The sequence below is a fragment of the Staurois parvus genome, unplaced genomic scaffold, assembly GCF_062004578.1.
Source record: "Staurois parvus isolate SC_StPar_1 unplaced genomic scaffold, SC_StPar_1.0 ptg001051l, whole genome shotgun sequence".
NCBI classification, from domain to species: Eukaryota; Metazoa; Chordata; class Amphibia; order Anura; family Ranidae; genus Staurois; species Staurois parvus.
The window spans coordinates 704,210-723,596 of record NW_028318847.1 but is presented as its reverse complement, the minus strand read 5'-3'; the positions used below and the strand labels follow the sequence as shown (position 1 = coordinate 723,596).

Genomic DNA, 19,387 nt, shown 5'->3' with positions numbered 1-19,387 from the left:
CGGTCATGTGTGTGTTGTCTGCTGACACGGTTTTGTGTATAGTTATTTTTGTTTTTTTGGGATAATTTTTTATGTGATTACATGCATTTTTGATTGTTCCAATTTGGGCACGCTGGATACATTAGTCCCATTTGGACTTTTTGGATGTTCTACCATCACCGTTAGATCCAATTAGGATCAATTTGGGCACACTTTATGCACTAGTCCCATTCGGACTATTTTGGATAATTTATACCACCATTAGATCCAATTAGGATCAATTCAGACACACATTTGTGTGAATATTGAGTACACTTTCTTCTTCACGTATTTGTTTAGCGGTATCCTTTTTCACTTATTCTTGATCCCTGAGAGATCATGCTTTATATTTAGATTTCATAGCGTATAGGCAAAGCCTATGAGATATAGTCACGTTATGCACTTTGTCATATGTCACATAAGTTCATTTATATTTTATTCATTTATGTCTATATAAGTTGCTCATATTCATTTTTCACTTATATATGTACGGTTTATATTTTGCAAATTTGGTATTAGCGCTACATAATTTTTTGTGTACTTGCTCATAGATCATTAAGTATGATTGGATTTTGGCAGCTTCATTAGTTTCAGAGATTTAGTAGGAGCGCAGGAGGTTCTCACTTACATTAGTTACTTGCAGTCCATTTCACATAAAAAAAATATGCACTATTAGAAAAAGGCAAAGTTTTTTTTGTTAAATGTTTAATCAAATAAAAAATTAAAATAATTCACCTTTCCCACACAAAGCCAAGCAATTTGAATATAGTTGAAACCAAGTATCATAAAACATTTTCTGGTGACATGAAATCAATATATATTAAATGCAATAGAACATTAAGCTTACAAATTCAGCAGTCCATTTAAAAAGTTTCAGCTTGTAAAACCACTGCTGTGGCAATTCATATATTCTAATGAGTCCAATTAAATAAGAAAAATTTTTTAAACAAGGAAAAAAATGGTTTGCGTAAGCTAAAAGCAGTTTTCACATTGAGGATTGGAGCAACTAAACTCTTTTGAAAATCTCAGAAAGTTAAAATATAACCTCCCTAAAGACTATATATGAGGCTTTAGAGCCTTTTCAGACCTATGCATTTACGACAAGGCAAACCACACAATTCATTCAATGGCACCTCAACACTCAAGTACAGTAGGTTGCAATGAACCTGTGCTGTAGCACACCACAACACATATGCCATGGATTGCAGTACGCTGTGGTAAAATTTAATTATACATGTCCAGATTTTGATTTTTTGCTGTGTGTTGGCAGCCTATTGAGAATAAAATGGGTTGTCATAATGAAATGCACATAATGAGCATGGAGTACCACACTACAACAGCCGTCAAAATGTCTGAAAGGGGCCTTTGACAGCAAATAGTACCATTCTCGCAAGTAGAAACTGTTAGACTATAGAAGTGAAAAGCAGTACGTTAATTACACTCACTGCTGTGCCCTCGCTACTTTAGATCTGTTACTTGAAAGTCCTGATCTATGTGTTGATGTCCACATCAGTCAGCGTGAAAGGTTTACATCTCTTTAAGGTTCTAAACCCTACAGATACATTTCTGACAGCTGGAAGATGGAGACAAAACCCCAAACAAACCACAAAAAAACTATTAAAGCTGGATTTTCAAGTTATAAAATCAGAAATAACAAGGACACCAATTTACTATTAATTTACATGCTATAGAGTCCAACAATCACTGCTCACATTAACAATACTCCTGATTTATGAGAGAGAAAAACACTTTCTACTGACAGCAACCAGATTGACCTAAAGAGAGAAAACATTTTTTCAGACACTTTAATAATTCAATCCCAGTGTGATTAAGAGTGAACAAAGAATCTCAGAGCAATTCATTCATAACACAAGGCAAAAAAAAGAATAAGAGAAACTGTCAGTTAAACTTTAAAATACAACAACATTTTATTCTTCTCAAAAGGTGTATTCATGCTGTAACTTTGAATTTAAAAATACCTATAATGAGATTTACAATAGCATACTAATATTGTTTAAAACATTCATCTGTAAAAGCGCATGGGCCAAATGACTAATGCAAGAAGAAAAGTGAACAAATAATTTCAAAATGAATGTAAAAAGTAGCAATCCAAAATTTGTCGAAATGTCCAGATAAAACACTCATATTTGGAATTTTTAGGATTGATGGGCAAAATATAAATGAATGGTAAACTTCAGTAGCTGGATTAGAGAGTACACCAAGGCATACACAACTTTACAAGAAGGCATCACACCATTCTTTAAGGCATCCATAGCAATCTCTTCCCTGCTTTGCATTGGCTCCACATGTATCTTTTAGCCAATCCTTAAAGAGTTCTTCATCCTTCCTCAGCACAAGGAACTGACCTAAGAGAATATAAGCCTGAAAACAGTAAAATACATTGTATTAGTAAAGGGTGAACATACTGCTTAAAGCAGAACTAAACCCAATTGATTTAACCACTTCAAGTCCGGACACTTTCACCCCCTTCCAGTCCAGGCCAATTTTCAGCTTTCAGTGCCATCACACTTTGAATGACAATTGTGCGGTCATGCAACACTGTACCTATATGAATTTTTTTAGCTTTTTTTTTTTTTTTGAGACAGATAAAAATCCCAGTTGTGAATAAATATCACCAAAAGAAAGTTTTATTTTTTTGCTATATAAATGAAAAATTCCAAAAATTTTGTTTTTCTTATAAAATTTTGCAAATAATCTTTCTTCATAAATCTTGGCCAAAATGTATTCATCTATCTTTTTTAGTAAAAAAAAAACCCAAATGAGTTTATAACTAAAAATTATAATTTTTTAAAAGTCCCGTACTACCATCTGTGTTCCCAGGGAGCACGCACAGGCAATGGATGCTGGGGGACGTTTAGAAACGTCCACCTGCATTGGCAGCGCTCCCGTCCAGCCGTTTATCTACATGGGCAGGACGGGAAGTGGTTAAAGTAGAACTAAACCCTCCTATACATTACAGCCAAGAAAGCCATCTTAGCCTCATGTTTCATCTGCAGTTGCCATGGTGCTGCACATGTGATCAGTTATGACACTTGCCATTTGATGGCCTGACAGTTTGGGTATGTCGTGAATAACTGTCACAGCTCCCTTTTCTCTCAAACATTAAACAGATGTAATTCAGCTTTAACTGCTTCCAAAAACAGTTAATATTCAAGGAATGCCATGCTTGGGCTCTGAACCAAACTGACAAAGGCTAACATGGCAGCTTCCTTGGCTGTAAAGGAGAAATTAGTTCTGCTTTAACCACTTGCCTACTGAGCACTTAAACCTCCTTCCTGCCCAGGCCAATTTTTAGCTTTCAGTGCTGTCACACTTTGAATGAGAATTGCGCGGACACGCAACACTGAACCCATATGAAATTGTTATTTTTTTCACACAAATAGTTTTCTTCTGGTGATATTTTATCACCAATGGGTGTTTTATTTTTTGCGCTATAAACGAAAAAAAAAAGAAGGTTTCTTTGTTTCTATTACAAAATTTTGCAAACAAGTAATTTTTCTCCACTGATATGTGTTGATAAGGCTGCACTTATAGGCAGCACTGATGAGCTGGCACTAATGATGCTGCACTGCTGGGCGGCCGATCACTTCTCTGACAATTGCCGGTTATCGGCAGTACTGCACAACGTGAGGAAAGTGCAGCCGATAACCGGCAACTGTATTTACCCGGTGATCAGCTGTGTCATTGGACACAGCTGATCACGTGGTAAAAGGCTGCTGTGATTGACCGTTTACCATATCACTTGATCAGCTGTGTCCGTAGGACACCGATCACCAGTGGCACCGGGTGCGTGCTGCTGGGGGCGTGTTCTGGAATGACGTCCATGGACGTCGTCCCAGAACTAGACAACCATGCTGTAACCATCCTTCGGCTATAATGCGGTAGGGAAGAGGTTAAATGGAAATTACTGTGTATTTTAGTGAGAACATATTTAGTTATTGCAGTATTTATTTTAATGTTTTTACTTAACCACTTCAATACCGGACACTTAATCACCTTCCTTCCCAGACCAACATTCAGTGCTGTCACACTTTGAATACCAATTACTCAGTCATGCAACACTGTACTCAAACAATATGTTTATCTTTTTGAGACAGAGCTTTCTTTTGTTGGTAATTAATCTGTCATGTCTCACACAGCAGTTTACAGATCATACTGTAGGGGGGCAACTGGGAGTACATCTCGGCTGTCATTTATCAATAGGCTGGAAGAGGATAAACATTGAAAAGTAGTATACATTCCCTTAAACTCTTTCGCCGACAGACCTTTAATTTTTTTTCCCTTTTGCAGGCCAAAAGTAAATTTATAAATTGTTTGACATTTGGGTTATACTATCGCCTTCTGGAGATTGAAAGAGAAAAAATTAAAAAAATAGAGCCATCCTCTATATGACCTCCAGCTCCATCATGCAAGCAGTACATAAGGCCAACAACACACAAGGGCAGGACCTGTGTCCCTGTATAGACGTTGGGAAAAAGATTTTACAGTTACAGTACAAAAATTGTATTTTCTTTATAGTCAATGGAGGGGAACCTCAACCTCCTTGGGTTCCACGCTGGTGCTCCTGGCTCCTTTTCATGGTGTGTACCCATAGCAAGCAAGCAATCTGTGAGGAAGTTTGGCCCACTCTTCCTTCCCCTCACAGCCTTCTGGGACACACAAAGGTCCCAGAAGACTGCGGGACCATTCACCATGTACAGCACGGCTCACGCATGCGCAGTAGGAAACCGGCTGTGAAACCACAAGGCTTCACACTCAGTTACCGTTACTGAATATGCCATCGCCTGCACCTGAAGCCAATTGAAGAATCGGCTGGGGTGATGACATTGCTGAATTGTATTTATGTATTTTTTTTTGGCAGACTGGAGGGAATGCATGAAGGTTAAAAATATTTAGGCTGTAAAACCACTTTAAAATGGAATTTTCCCTGGGCTTCAAGGAAATAAAGATTCAAGAGATTGGTCCCCCGCTGCCCATTAAGGATTGGCGCGTTTGGGGAGCGGGGGGGAGAAGTTACCCAAAATCGTCAGGTACCCGTTCCCACTTTGGCTGTGATCGCCTAGGTTGTCCTCCTACCCTCCCCTCCCCGTAGTCTTGTGGGACACGTGACAGGTCCCAGAAGACAACAGGGCCATTCAGGAAGCGCAGCGCTACTCGCGCATGCGCAATGGGCACCTGGCTGTGAAGCCACAAGCTGCCACAGTAAGGTTTCACACTGAAGATGCCGGTGCCTGGAATACAGGAGGGCCGGTGAAACGGGCTGCGGCGGGGGCACCGCGGGATCGTGGGACAGGTGATTAGCTGTTTTTGTAGCTGCTGACTTATTTTTTTTACAGTGTGAGTGGAATTCCGCTTTAAGGAGACATAGTAGATGTGAGAGACCCCTCAGCAGTTATTCCAAAACAAGAGAGGAAAAAGAAACACATAACTTAGGTAACATAGAAGGGTAGTATCTCTGAAACCTTTGAAAGTAGGAGGTAGGGTGAAGAGAAGGGCCAACTTGGTGCCGGTCCAAATTCCAGATTCTCTAGCTCAGAAGAAGAATCAAGGGAGAGCACCAGAAGAGGGCGCATATTAAAAAGAACTCCCTAACAATCCATAAATCCCTAAAAGGTGAGGGACGGGGCTGGAAAGAGCCAGTTACCACATAGGGTGTACTCATTTGATGGAATGGGGGGGGGGGGGGGGAGAGGTGCTGCAGGAATCAGAGGGTATACAGTTATCTCCTGAGCCGGGCTGTGCGTGTCAATAGACGCACACACTGCAGCTACACCCTACTGCTTTCTCCTCACAGGATTGGATTAACAGCAGTAGCAGCCAATAGCTTCCGCTGCTGCCTATTTTTCCCTTGAATGCAGGAAGAGAGGAGAGAGAAGAAATACAGCTGGACAAAGCACTCGATCGATACAGGAATTAGGCAAGTGTTTGGGAAGAAGGAACAAGTGGTAAATCCTTTTTCCACCCTAATGCAGAGAATGCATTAAGGTAAAAAAAAAAAAAAAAAGGTTTTAACTTTAGAAGCACTTTAAAATTGCTAGCCATTGAGCCAAAGCATCCTAAGCATCTGAGAACAGACTATGCCCATGCAAGAAACAAGCTTAGATGCTTGTAAGAGACCACCACAGCAGAACCGCAGGTCTCCAGGTATTTGTCCCAAATGTTCCAGGACACAAGGGTTTGTCCTTGAATAGGAGAGTCCTCTTAAAAGATATCTGATCCACAATACTAAGTATTCTTAAATCTGAGTCATAGCAAACAAGAGACAGAGTTACTTCAGATAAGTAAACCTGAGACCTAAGCTGGGAATCCAACAGAGTCAAATACCTAAAAGGTAAGATCATCAGCAACCTATTTGGTGCTATGCTTGTTAAGGTATATGACTGGTACAGCTACATTAGGCTGAGATCATTTATCAATAAATTTCCTTTTAAAGGGAAAAAGCAACTTCACATTGAGGTAGCCACGATTCTACAGGTTGTTTACAATCCATAACGAGGAGTGTTTTACATACTGAGTGTATTAGGAAAGATTTTGAAGCCATTTACGCTCTAAAGGGCTATATATGCCTGTGTCTCAAACAGGAGGCTAATCCCCTAATTGCAGGCTTTAATACACTGCAACAGATTATCATAAATGCCTTGTAATTCTGAGTCATATGGAATTTGCTGAAATACAGTCTCTTCAGAAGAAGACTAAGGAATCCTAAACAAAGATTATAATAGGGGCCTCTGGCAAGGTAGAGGTCTAGCAGGGTCATAATTCCATCATACATGGTGCCAGAGTACGATCAAAGCCTCTGCAAGCAAATTGTTCCATTAACTGTGCACATACTAACAAAACATATAAACTAGATATTAAAAGGTCTTGTGGAGGAGATTTCAGCCTCACTGGTATATGCGGTGAGTATGACTTTGGTATCAAGGGACTGAAGGGAAGGAATGACACCAGTAGCCTAGATTGTGGGATCCTTATTGCTACAAAGAAATTGCCCCTAGCAACAAGTATGGAGGAGTAGGATGTGCTAAGATAACCTGTAGCAGTTGGAATGATGTCAGAGACTGATGGGCGGTTATGTAAAACACCCACAAGAAGTAATTTCTACTAAAGGGGGCAATACCAGCTACTAAGGCCGACGGTGTATGTACTTTTTCCCACATCGCACCATTGCATCTATTAATATTTTTGTTGAATAAATTATTGAAAAGGCACATTTTCCTCGTGTTTCATTCAAATTTTTATTTGTAGGCATTGTTTGAATGAAGATTTAATGTTTGTTTGTTCAAATACGTTGCGTAGATTCAACAATTTCCATGGAGTGTACCTACTCTTTATAACTGCACTTAGTTTCCTCTCACACTGGTCTGTACTTTCACTTTACTGTGACTCACTCTCCATTCTTCCAGCAACATGCATACAAGCTACTTGTTCCTTTTTTCTTTTCAAAAAATTTCCCCGGATACTTGTAAGAACAATAAATATTTTTGGAAGAGAAAAAACAAGAAACTAAAATTGTGCAGCTGACATACAAGCTGCTGGATAGATTAGTCTGAGCTAACCCACAAGCTTGTACTGAAAATACACAACTTGCATATAATAAAAATGAATATATCCCCCAAAATGTATATAATTAGAAAGTATATGTATGTAAAAACTATTTTACAATAACAGCACACTGTAAAATGATTTCTGACATTACGCTGATTGTAAAGACAGCAATAATAAATGTTGTGGTTACCTTATCAAAGCCTTTATCGCCGAGCCTCTGTCCTAGTACTTCACCAATACCAGCAACACACTGAACAGACTTCTCTCCCATAGGCTCAGCCACAAAATCCCGATGCTTTTGCGATGTGGAAGACATCTTTAATGGTTTTATTCAACTAGAAGAACAGATTTCATAAACATAAGCTTAAACATTATGAAAATAATAAGTAAATAAACTGAAACTTACTTCTCACCTGAGAGAGTATACAGAAAAAAAAGTGGATGTCATTATAAAAGCAGCTTAAAAAGCTGGCATAATCACATGTAATTAATACATTTTTGTTACCAGCACATCCAACACAAGATCTTACATCAAGGATGCCATTCAACCCCAACATGCAACTTTGGACATATAAAGGTTCCTGCACTACTTTGATGAGCCAGAGAGTGTAAAGTCACATCAAAGTCACACTACATGAACAGAACTCTAATACTTTCCTATTAGCCAACCACCCCCTGTTCAAAATCGCAAAAACACACTTAAACAAACGCATCACCCGCAGTCTGCATAGAAGTGAACCTAGCCTAAGGCTAGGTTCACATTGTTGCGGCCAGGGGAAGGTGTGTAAATTGCATATGTTCCCTCACCCAAATTGGGCTGCTCTTGCTTATTTCTTAATGGCACCCTCACGCATCAGAAAATGCAGCATATTTTCAGGTGGAATATGCAGTTCAGTTTTGGGCACCAATTCACAAAAAGAACATGGGGAACTGGAGAAAGTACAGAGAAGGGCAACCAAACTGATAAGAGGCATGGAGGAGCTCAGCTATGAGAAAAGATTAGAGGAACTGAATTTATTCTCTCTTGAGAAGAGGAGATAAGGGGGGATATGATCAACATGTATAAATACATCAGTGGTTCCTATAGTGAACTCGGTGTAGAGTTATTTATCCTGAGGTCATCACAGAGGACGAGGGGGCACTCTTTACATCTGGAGGAAAAGAAATTTCATCTCCAAAACACGGAAACGTTTCTTCACAGTGAGAGCTGTGAAAATGTGGAATAGACTCCCTCAAGAGTTGGTTCTGGCCAGCTCAGTGGATTGCTTTAAAAAAGGCCTGGATTATTTCTTGGATACACAATATAACTGGATACTAACATTTATAGGTAAAGTTGATCCAGGGAATATCCGATTGCCTCTCGGGGGATCAGGAAGGAATTTTTTTCCCTGTAGGAGCAAATTGGATCATGGTTTGCTGGGTTTTTTTGCCTTCCTCTGGATCAACTGTGGGTATAGGACTATAACTTTTTTTTTTTTTTTTAATGGTTGAACTGGATGGACTTTTGTCTTTTTTCAGCCAGACTAACTATGCAAGGTGCATGAAACCGCATGTTGCTCAGGTGCCATGCGGTTTCTGTGTGGCCGAATTTTAGAAAAGGTGCAGATTGTTTGATGAATCATTGCCGACCAGCCACGTACCTGATACATCACTGCACTTCAAGTGGTTGTACCGGGATGATGCCTGCAGCTGCAGACATCATCCTGGTAACGTTTTTTTTTTTTTTTTATAGAGCAGAGAGCCATCTCTATTGTAACAGCAATCGGAATGGTTAACTAGCCACTCGATTGCTATTACAAGCAGCGGGAGGGCACCCACCCCCCAGCAGCTCTAATAGGATCTCTTGTCCCACTGGGAGTCCCGATCGACCATCCAGCACTACCACCAGGTCATCACAGAGCCAAACAAAGACTGGATTGGCTTTGTTACATAGTAACCAGGAAGTGATGACCTGACATCACTTCCGGTTTACTCAGAACTAAAAAAAAAAGCATTTAAATCACACTGATCTTGGTGTGAATAAATGCTTTTAAGGGCAGAGCAGAAATCTGGGGTCTTACTGACCCCAGATCTCTCCATAAAGAGTACCTGTCACATGCCTATTGCTGTCACAAGGGATGTTTACATTCTTTATGACAGAAATAAAAGTGATTAAAAAAAAAAAAAAGTGTAAAAAAAAATTAAAGTGCCCCGATGCTTGCTTATAATGGCAGACGCACTTGTCGGTCTCTCATGCATGCAAACAGCGACCATCCCACACATGTGAGGTATCAACACTAACGTCAGATCATGGGCAGTAACTCTATCACCAGTCCTCCTCTGTAAATCTAAAGTGGTAACCTGTAAAGGCTTTTAAAACATTGCTTGATTGTAAAAATTTACGCCATTTGTTGCCGGGCGTGTGCAATTTTAACGTGTAGCAGGTTTGGTATAAATTTAACGGACGTAACATCAGCCTTTATATTTTACCAAAAATTGAGTTATGTATTGTGATTTTTTTGCATTAAAATTCAAAAAAGTGTATTTCTTCCCAAACAAATTGTGTTTGAAAAACCACTGTACAAATAACGAGCGACATAAAAAGAAATTGCTAAATCCACCAATTTATTCTCTGGGGCCTCTGCTTTAAAAATATATAATGTTTGGAGATTCTAAGAAATTTTCTAGCAAGAAATACTGATTGTTACATGTAAACAAAAAGTGGCAGAAAAGGCCAGGTCTTCAAGTGGTTAATTTTCTAAGTGGATTAGATGTATGAAAGTTTTATACATAGATTGCTGGTATACGTCTGTAGAATTTCTCAATGAGTCAGTTTATTATGATGTATTGCACCTGTCTCTTTCATATTTCAGCTTGAAAAAAAGCATGGTTATTCAAAATGGTCTCTGCACAACTAAGATGTAAAAAAAAAAAAAAAGGGTGTTATATACAGGCACACACTAGCACTGTATAAAAGAAATATTGTAAGGTAAGACAGCTTTCAAAAATATATATTTTAGTTATTTTTATCAATTTACAAAAAGGCAAAAATGAGCAAACAGAAGACAAAACTAAATATCAATATTTAGTGGGTTTGACTACCCTTTAGCTTCAAACTATGTATCCAATGAGACTAAATATGAGCACTGATATAACCGGTATCTGGCCACTTTGTGTGTGCTGTGCAACAAAAAATGACCCCGCCCACAGCTCACTGGATTTGAAAACAAAATGCAAATCAGGGGTTCAGAGGACACCCAAAGCTCATCTCTATTCCTGGGGAAGGGAAGGGACATGCATGGTACCTTTGGGTCTAATGGATTATGTGATAGTGCTGGTGCCTGGTCTCTGCAGTACCATAACATGTGTGTGGGAAAGTCCTAGGTGCATAAAAAAGTGATATAGAGAAACAGGAATTCATGTCTACCAAAAGCTGAACCTGTCACATAAAGTGCAACTCATCTCTCCAACATCCTGCACCAATCCTCATAGACTTGTATGTGGTCTTCCTGGTTGTAATCACTGGAGAGAGCCACCAGTATTGTGAAGAGCTAAGCAAACACACAGGTGGGAAGGTTCTGAGTTTGATGGGTAAGTGCCCATTCCAAACTGAATGCCATGTGAAAAACATTGCTTCCTATGGTGCTTGGTCACATATGTCCAGTGCACTGGCAGTGCAGTTTTAAAAAAGTCATGTACGATTTCTGAGCAGTGCGGTCTGGTTCGGGTGCAGATTACAGGCTATTGACTTCTATGGGAATTGTTTCTAAACCGCATGTGTGTGAACAGGATAAGAGCCTGAGCTAATCCTGTCCTGAACCTGTCAGCTCTTAGTGTGGTAGTTTAAAGTAGAGCTAAAAGACATTTTTTTTAATTTTGGATAGAGTAAGGGAGAGTTATAACACGTCAGTTTTATTTTTTCACCAGTGCCAGGTTGTCACTTGGGCCCTCACTGAAAGATTCCTCTTCTGTTACTGTTATGGCGGCAAGAAAGAAAGCGAGAGCGCGCAAGAGAAATAGCGCGTGACTGACTCCATAATGGGGCACAGACAATAAAAACAAGTCAGGTATTCTAATCCTGCATTCCCGAGCAGGGCTATGTGCTTCCTTAGACACACACACAGCATGGCTCAGCCACTCCTCCTGCTCCCTCATTGCTAGATTTGAATGACAGCAGCAGGAGGAGGAGCCTATGGCTACCACTGCTTTCAGAGTGTCCTGTGACAACAGGAATAGAGACCTGTGCAGGAGCAGTAAGAGGTGTCAGGTAAGTGTTGAGGAATGGGAGTAGAATAGGTAATCAGGTAATGTGGTGTTTTTTTTTTACCTTAAAGTGATTCTAAAGGCTGAAGGTTTTATTTTTACCTCAACGCATTCTCATTAAGGTTAAAAAAAAACAAAAAAACCTGAGTGCAGCTCCCCAGGCCCCCCCCCCCCAGACTTTCCTGAGCCAGATCTCAATCCAGCACTTTTTGTATGAGAACAGTGGCTCTCTCCCTCCTTGTAGGCTCAGAGACAGCAATGGGAGCCATTGTCTCCCACTGCTGTCAATCACAGCTAGTAAGGAGGGAGCAGGGCGTGGGGCTAAGCAGTGCTTTGTGTGTCTATGGCTCAGGAACAAGCCCACATAAGTGCCCCCATAGCAAGCAGTTTGCTATGGTGGGTACTTGGCAGGGGGACAGCCAGGATTGGCAGCAGAGGACACAAGGAGGATCAGAGCTGCTCTATGCATAACCTTTGCACAGCGCAGGCAAATATAACTTTTGTTTTTAATTTAATGAAACAAAAAAACCCACACAAGTTAGGGGTTTGCAATCTCTTTAATGCAGGGCACTCAAAACCACTTCCTGACCAATGTGTATATATATTCCCTTGTCAGGAAGTGGTTAATTTCATAGTTACTTAACCGGTTGCCGGACAGACACAGTACATATACTGCGGCAGGTCGGCACCTCTGCACAAAATCATGTATATATATACGTGATTTTGCATGTCGGGTATGGGGCGCGCAACCACCCTACCCGCGTCGCCGATCGCGGGTGTCATTCACCGGGTCCCGGCCGGTCATTACCATCCGGGTCCTGGCGATTGCCAGCAAACAGTGACACAGACCACAGCTGCACTGTTTTCAATGCAACTCTGCTCCCTGTCAGTTTCCAGCACACTCTTGTGGAGACCAGAGCTTAGATTTCCGGAACAGCTTGTTCCTGTGAAGAACATACCCCTGCCCACTAGTAAAACACTCCCCTCGCACAAACCCCTTCCTCCCCAGTGCCATTAGTACAGTGTCTTTTTTTTTTTTTTGCACTGATTATTATTTCAGGTACTTATATAGCGCTGTCAATTTACTCAGTGCTTTACATATATATTGTACATTCACATCAGTCCCTAACCCTCAATGGGCGTACAATCTAAGATCCCTAACTCACATTCATACATACACATACTAGGGCCAATTTTCAGTTAACCTCTTGGCACCTCCCGGCCCTTTGAAGGGTTTCAGAAGCTGGGAGGCGGGGCTTTAGGGTAATGTGACCGCCGTGATTCGCCGTGTAAGTGTATGTCAGTGCTGGTTTTTAAATGCAATTGCCGTCTTTTTTTTTCTTCACTATAGCTCATAACATTAGCTGTCAGTTTCCAGAGCTAAAGGATACTTTGTATATTTTAAGAAACTGAAAGGAAACATTGTATCTTTTAACTTGGGTAAATAAACTAAAAAACTTTCTCTCTTTTAGCTGGAGGGGGAGAGTGACTGCTGAGTTTCTGAACTACTGTATAGTGAAGAAAAAAAAAAAAAAAAAAACTGTAATTACATATAAAAACTGGCACCTGACAGCTAAGTGAATTGCCTGCAATTAAATTTTTTTTTTTCTAATTACCAGCAATACTTTTACATTCATGTCAGTGGGGAACCCCGCTGACAGCTGAAACATTAGCAAATGGTTGTCACTACTAAAATACAGCATGAGTTAATAAAATAACTCATGCGGTAATTTAGTAGCGTTCACTGCTTTCCTGACTTTTGGAATGGATTAATTGGTTTTCAATATATTCCTATGAGAAACTGTTCGGTTTACGAATTTTTCGCTATATGAAATGTCCTGCAGAACTAATTAAATTCGTAAACCGAGGTACTGGTTCCTCACTGGAATTTGCATGGTTATACCAGGATGATGCCTACAGCTGCAGGCATCATCCTGGTATCGTTTTCTTCAGCCAGCGATCGGCTTTCATGTAAAAGCAATCCTAGTGGCTAATTAGCTGCAGGATTGCTTTTACAAGCAGCGGGAGACGATGCCCCATGCCCAACTGTCTTCCACGGCGTTCTCAGGCAGTCCCATGCCATCGGGGCAACCTGAGAATACAGCCGGTGTTTCTGCTAGCTGACCATAGAGCTGATTGGAGACCAGAATGATGCCAATCATCTCTGTAGCCTAAGAAATCGGAAGCTACGAGCATTTCATCACTTCAGTTTCACTAGACCTCCTCTGTAAATCTAAAATGGTAGCTTGTAAAGGCTTTTAAAACGTTGCCTATGGATATTCAAAACGTATGCAGTTTGTCGCCATTGCACGAGGCATGCGCAGCTTTAAAGCATGTCATGTTTGGTATCTATTTACTCGGCATACCATCATCTTTTATATTTTACCAAATAATTGGCCAATAGTTAGTGTTTTTGTGCATTTAAAAAAAATTAACTTTTAAAAAATTGCAGCACCCACCATTTTATTCACTAGCATGTTTGCTTTAAAAAATATATATGTTTGGGGTTTAAATTAATTTCTGAGCAAAAAATACAGATTTTTTTTCATGTGAACAAAAATTGTCAGAAAAGGCTTGGTCTTCAGGTGGTTAGAAGAGTGAGTGATGTGTGGCATAAACTTCTAATGATGGTCATAAAATGCCCCCCCCCCCCAAAACGACCCCTTTCTGGAAAGTAGACACCCCAAACTATTTGTTGAGAGGCATGTTGAATCAATAGAAGAATTTATTTTTTTACCACAAATTTCTGGAAAATGACAAACAAAATTTTTATTTATTTATTTTTTTACACAAAATTGTCACTTAAATGATTTATTGCTCACGCGTGCCATGGGTATATGTGGAACTACTCCCCAAAATACATTCTGCTACTTCTCCCGAATGTGGGCAGTCTAGCCAAGTACAGGACCCCAAAATCCAATAAGCACCATCAGGCTTTTAAAGGGCTTTATTTCCTCATTACACTTCCTGACTACCTATCACAGTTTCGGAGGCCCTGAAATGCCAGGATAGCACCAAATGCCCCAAAATGACCACTTTTTGGAAAGTAGACACCCCAAGGAATTTGATCAGAAGCATGGTAAGTATTTTGCAGATCACCATGCCTCTTTTTAAATTCCTTGGGGTGTCTACTTTCCAAAAAGGGTTAATTTGGAGGGGGGGGGGGGGGATGGTGCTATCCTTGCATTTCAGGGCCTTCGAAACTGTGATAGGCAGTGAGGAAGTGAAATGAGGAAATTATGCACCTAAAGGCTTTCAAAGTGGTCATTGGATTTCAGGCTCCTGTATGTGGCTAGGCTCCCAAAAAGTCTCACACATATGGTATCCCCATACTTGGTAGAAGTAGCAGAATGTATTTTGGGGTGTAATTCTACATATACCCATGGCTTGTGTGAGAAATATATAATTTAAATGACAACTTTGTGTAAAAAAAAAAAAAAAAAAAAATGTTTTTGACATTTTCCAGAAACTTGTGGAAAAAAAATAAATCTTCCATGGACTCAATATGCCTCTCAGCTGATAGCTTAGGGTGTCTACTTTTCGAAAAGGGGTCATTTGGGGGTGTTTGTACTATCCTGGTATTTTAGCACCTCAAAAAATGTGATGGGCAGTCAGAAAGTAAAAGCTGTTTAAATTCCATTATCTATATAGTTTGTAGATCCTATAACTTTCACACAAAGCAATAAATATACACTTATTGGGATTGTTTTTTAACAAAAAACATGTAGCACAATACTTTTTGGCCTAAATTTATGATGAAATTTTCATTTTTTTGGATATTTTTTATAACAGAAATGAGAAAATATGTTTTTTCAAAAACATTTTTTTTTCTCAAAACGTTTTTGTTTATAGCGCCAAAAAAAAAAAAGCACACAGATGATAAAATACCACCAACAGAAAGCTCTATTTGTGTGAAAAAATGTCATTTATGTACCGTATTGCATGACCGCGCAATTGTCAGTTAAACTAGTGCAGTGCTGTATAGCAAAAAATGGCGTAAATTGCAATATCTATACCATAGTTTGTAGACACTATAACTTTCACACAAAGCAATCAATATACACTTATTGGGATTTTTTACCAAAAACATGTAGCAGAATACATTTTGGACTAAATTTATAACTAAATCTGTGTTTACTATATATTTTTTACAGCCGAAAGTAAAAAATATTGTTTTTCTTCAAAATTTTCAGTCTTTTTTTGTTTATAGCGCCAAAAATAAAAAGCGCACAGGTGATCAAATACCACAAAAAAAAAAAACATTCTATTTGTGTGAAAAAAAGGCCGTAAATTTCACTTGGGTACAGCATTGCATGACCATGCAATTATCAGTTGAATTAGTGAAGCGCCGAGTAGCAAAAATAGGCCTGGTCATTAAGGGGGGTAAATCCTCTAGAAGGCAAGTGAATAATTAGTCCAGTTGAAAAAAACAAAACAAAAAAAACATATCCATCTAGCTCAACTATTATCAGGCTCATGGATGCTGAGCGACACCTCCCACGCCTCCTGTTTCCGGACTCTCCTGTCCCACCATGGATCCTGGGGCCACTGTGGGCAGTCATGCCAGCTGACCATACAGATATGAAGGAACCTCTGTTCCTCGAATGCCTCTATGGTGTGTGAAACCAAAGAGACAAGGATTTAGTCATGTCCGGTTTCGGCTGCTTGTTTACTAGTCGTTACTGGCTAGTAGAGCAGCCAACTGAATAGATCTTAGTTTGATTGTCTGCTTTAGAGGGCAGAGGAGAGATGTGGGGTCTAACAGGCCTCAGATCTCTCAGTAGAGTACTTGTCACTCCTTATGCTATCATAAAGGAATTAACCACTTCCGGACAGCCCTATAGCAGAAATACTGCTACAGGGTGTCGCAAACGTGCGCACCAGAGACTGACGCAGTCCTCCATTTTGTTAAGAGTTCTCCATGTCCCCCCCCTCATTCTCCCCGCCTCTCTGTTCAGCCACAGTGACAACTGCTTGTGAGTCACTGGCAGGCTAGAGCCAGCAGGGAGCCCAGAGCTATAAAACACCTCTCTGAGCTGGGGCCTCGCTGTCCAAAGAACCTGTAAAATGTAACACCTCGTATAAGATAAGGCAAGCTTTCCCGGAGTTCAAGACATTCCAAGGAAGGCGGGACCAGCTAACACTTTTAACAAATCCTTTTTTTCCCTATGTCTCATATCTTGGAATATGAGAGACTTACATAAAAACCAGATATATCGTCAGATTGGCTAAGAGAAGACGAACAATTTGATGAGTCACTCGCCTTGTCTTGAATACATAGGAAAGCCGAAAAATAGATCTCGTGAACCGTTCAGTGTATAATTTCATAATTCAAATCTATTCAATCCTCAGACGTGTCTGCATAATAATCTACCCGCAGGTGGAATGTCACTTGTGCAGATGGAAAGTTATGGGCCAAAATATGAGTTAAAAGAGATTTTAGCTCTAGTTTAGGTCTACGCCCAGACGACCCCTCCCTAAATGGGGTATTAGTCCTTGTCTTCAGAGACACCCCCTGCTGGGGGGCTAGGCCTAAGAGAGTTAGGTTGAAGACGTCTCCCATTTTTACATCAGTACCACCTGGGAAGACCCGTGCCCTTCTGCTCTGAAACTTGAATCTGCTAACCCAGGACTTTGGCAAGTACCTTAACCCTTTATCCTCCTTTCTATCATCTCTTTGCTGTGCTATTGTTCCCTGTATATATATATATATATATATATATATATATATATATATATATGTTACACCTTTTTTCTGTAAATATTTTTTTGCACCGTTTGACCTTTTAGTAATAAATCTTTCCTTCTGAAAGTGTTGAACTGTTTCTATATCTCTGTATTGCAATTTACGAATTCCTGCCTCTAAAGAGAACGCTACTGTGTTTGTTTAACCCTCTGTATGACCGTGTTATACAGATGATTACCTCAACCATTATAGTGTTATAACTGATATCGTTGAGTTTCCTCTTTCTCTGTACAAAAGGGAGGTGGTGGCAGTGTGAAGGGTTAATTGCGTAATTAACCTGACCCAGTAACAATCGCTCAGGCTGCTGGTACATCGATTGTGGTCCATTAGCTGGAAAATCGTTGTCCAGGGTGCAGCTGGGTGTGGCATTGTTAGGTACGTGACATCACGGTTTTAGATCGGCTAGTCCTTCGGTCACGAGTTGGTGAGAAGGGCTAGGGTCTGACGCTGCGATCGTGACACAAGGCAGCACGGGTGTGCAAAATCACAAGTATATACAGGATTTTGCATTTTCGGGTAGGGCACGTGCACATGCGTGCCCTACCCGCACCACCATTTGCGGATGCCAATCACTGGGTCCCAGACAGAGGATCTCCGACGGGGAGAACTGTTTTGTTTACTAACAGTTCTTCTCCCTGTCAGCTCGGGCACACTGCTCTAGATGTCTGTACACAGCACAGCCATCCAAAGCAGTGTGCTTAAAAGAAGCACGCAGACAAGGCCCCCTAGTAAAACACTCCCAGCACACAGTTAACCCTTTGATCACCCCTCATATTAACCCCTTCCTGCCCAGTGCCATTAGTAGTTTTTTTTTTTTTTTTTTTGCACGGATCACTGTACTGATGTCACTGGGGATGTCAGTGGCACCAGTTGAGAAAGCTCAATTTGTGGGAAAAAAAGGAGGTAAATTTAATTTGGGTGCAGCGTTACATGACCACGCAATTGTCAGTTAAAGTAACGCAGTGCCATAATTTAAAAAATGGACTGGTCAGGAAGGGGGGTAAATACTCAGGAGGGCAAGTGGTCAAAGTAGAACTATAGGCAAAAAACTTTGTATGGAGTAATGAAGTGTTATAACCCATCAATGGTATTTTCCCCCATCTGTGTCTCATCAGGAAGGGGGGAGGGGGTTCCCCTTCACGTCCCATAGCCAAACCAGCAAGTGAGAGGAAATCCCTACAAATGAAGGGCGTCCCTTGGGCCCCCAGAACTTGTGTTCCCAATGGACAACTTCCCCTCTATCACAGTTCTGAGGACAACCAGAAAAGTGCGATTTTCTTTTACTGATAATAGTAAAACAGGACAGAGAGGAAGAATCTCCCTAATGGGGACACAGGCAGCAATACAAACTGACGGGCGTTCTAATCCACCTCCACTCTATACAAAACTGAAAAATATCGATAATTTAGACCAACGACAGCCAGGCAGCCCTGCCTTTCCTGTAAGCTATCTGGCTCTCTGTAGTTGGGTCTGTGAGGTGTGCCGCCCTCCAGCGGTGGCTCTATCTGCACATTCATCATTCCACATGCGGAGGTCACAGTATGTGGAAGAGCAGAGCTGCAGTCCGCCGATCACACAGGCTGCCAGAACTTGTAGTTCCTCAACTACTTCTCGTCCCCACCCCCGAGCCGTTTCTATAGCCAGACATGTCTTCATAACACAGCCACTTAGTAATAACTACACAAAATTAACGCACCTTTTACGACTGACCTGACTCCCTTCCCGCCAAGCCCCTGCACGACACGAAGATCTACTTCCGGGGTGTGACATGGGAAAACCCTGTTCACGTCCGGTACAAAGAGAATGCGGAAGTTG

At 40.6% G+C, this 19,387-nt stretch overlaps 1 protein-coding gene across 2 annotated transcripts; it reads right to left on the bottom strand.

Moving 5' to 3' along the window:
- Positions 1-1,921: 1,921 nt before the first annotated feature.
- BANF1 (barrier to autointegration nuclear assembly factor 1) lies at positions 1,922-19,383 on the bottom strand. Of its 2 annotated transcripts, none has more exons than XM_089658028.1 (3): positions 19,269-19,383; positions 7,775-7,919; positions 1,922-2,400 (listed from the first exon to the last, which is right to left on the bottom strand). In XM_089658028.1, exons 2-3 carry the CDS (start codon positions 7,898-7,900, stop codon positions 2,254-2,256), a joined length of 273 nt encoding a protein of 90 aa, XP_089514154.1. In that variant the 5' UTR covers positions 7,901-7,919; positions 19,269-19,383; the 3' UTR covers positions 1,922-2,253. The 2 variants fall into 2 exon arrangements, with proteins under 2 accessions (XP_089514154.1, XP_089514155.1); XM_089658029.1 differs by having other exon boundaries at positions 19,283-19,369.
- Positions 19,384-19,387: the final 4 nt, after the last annotated feature.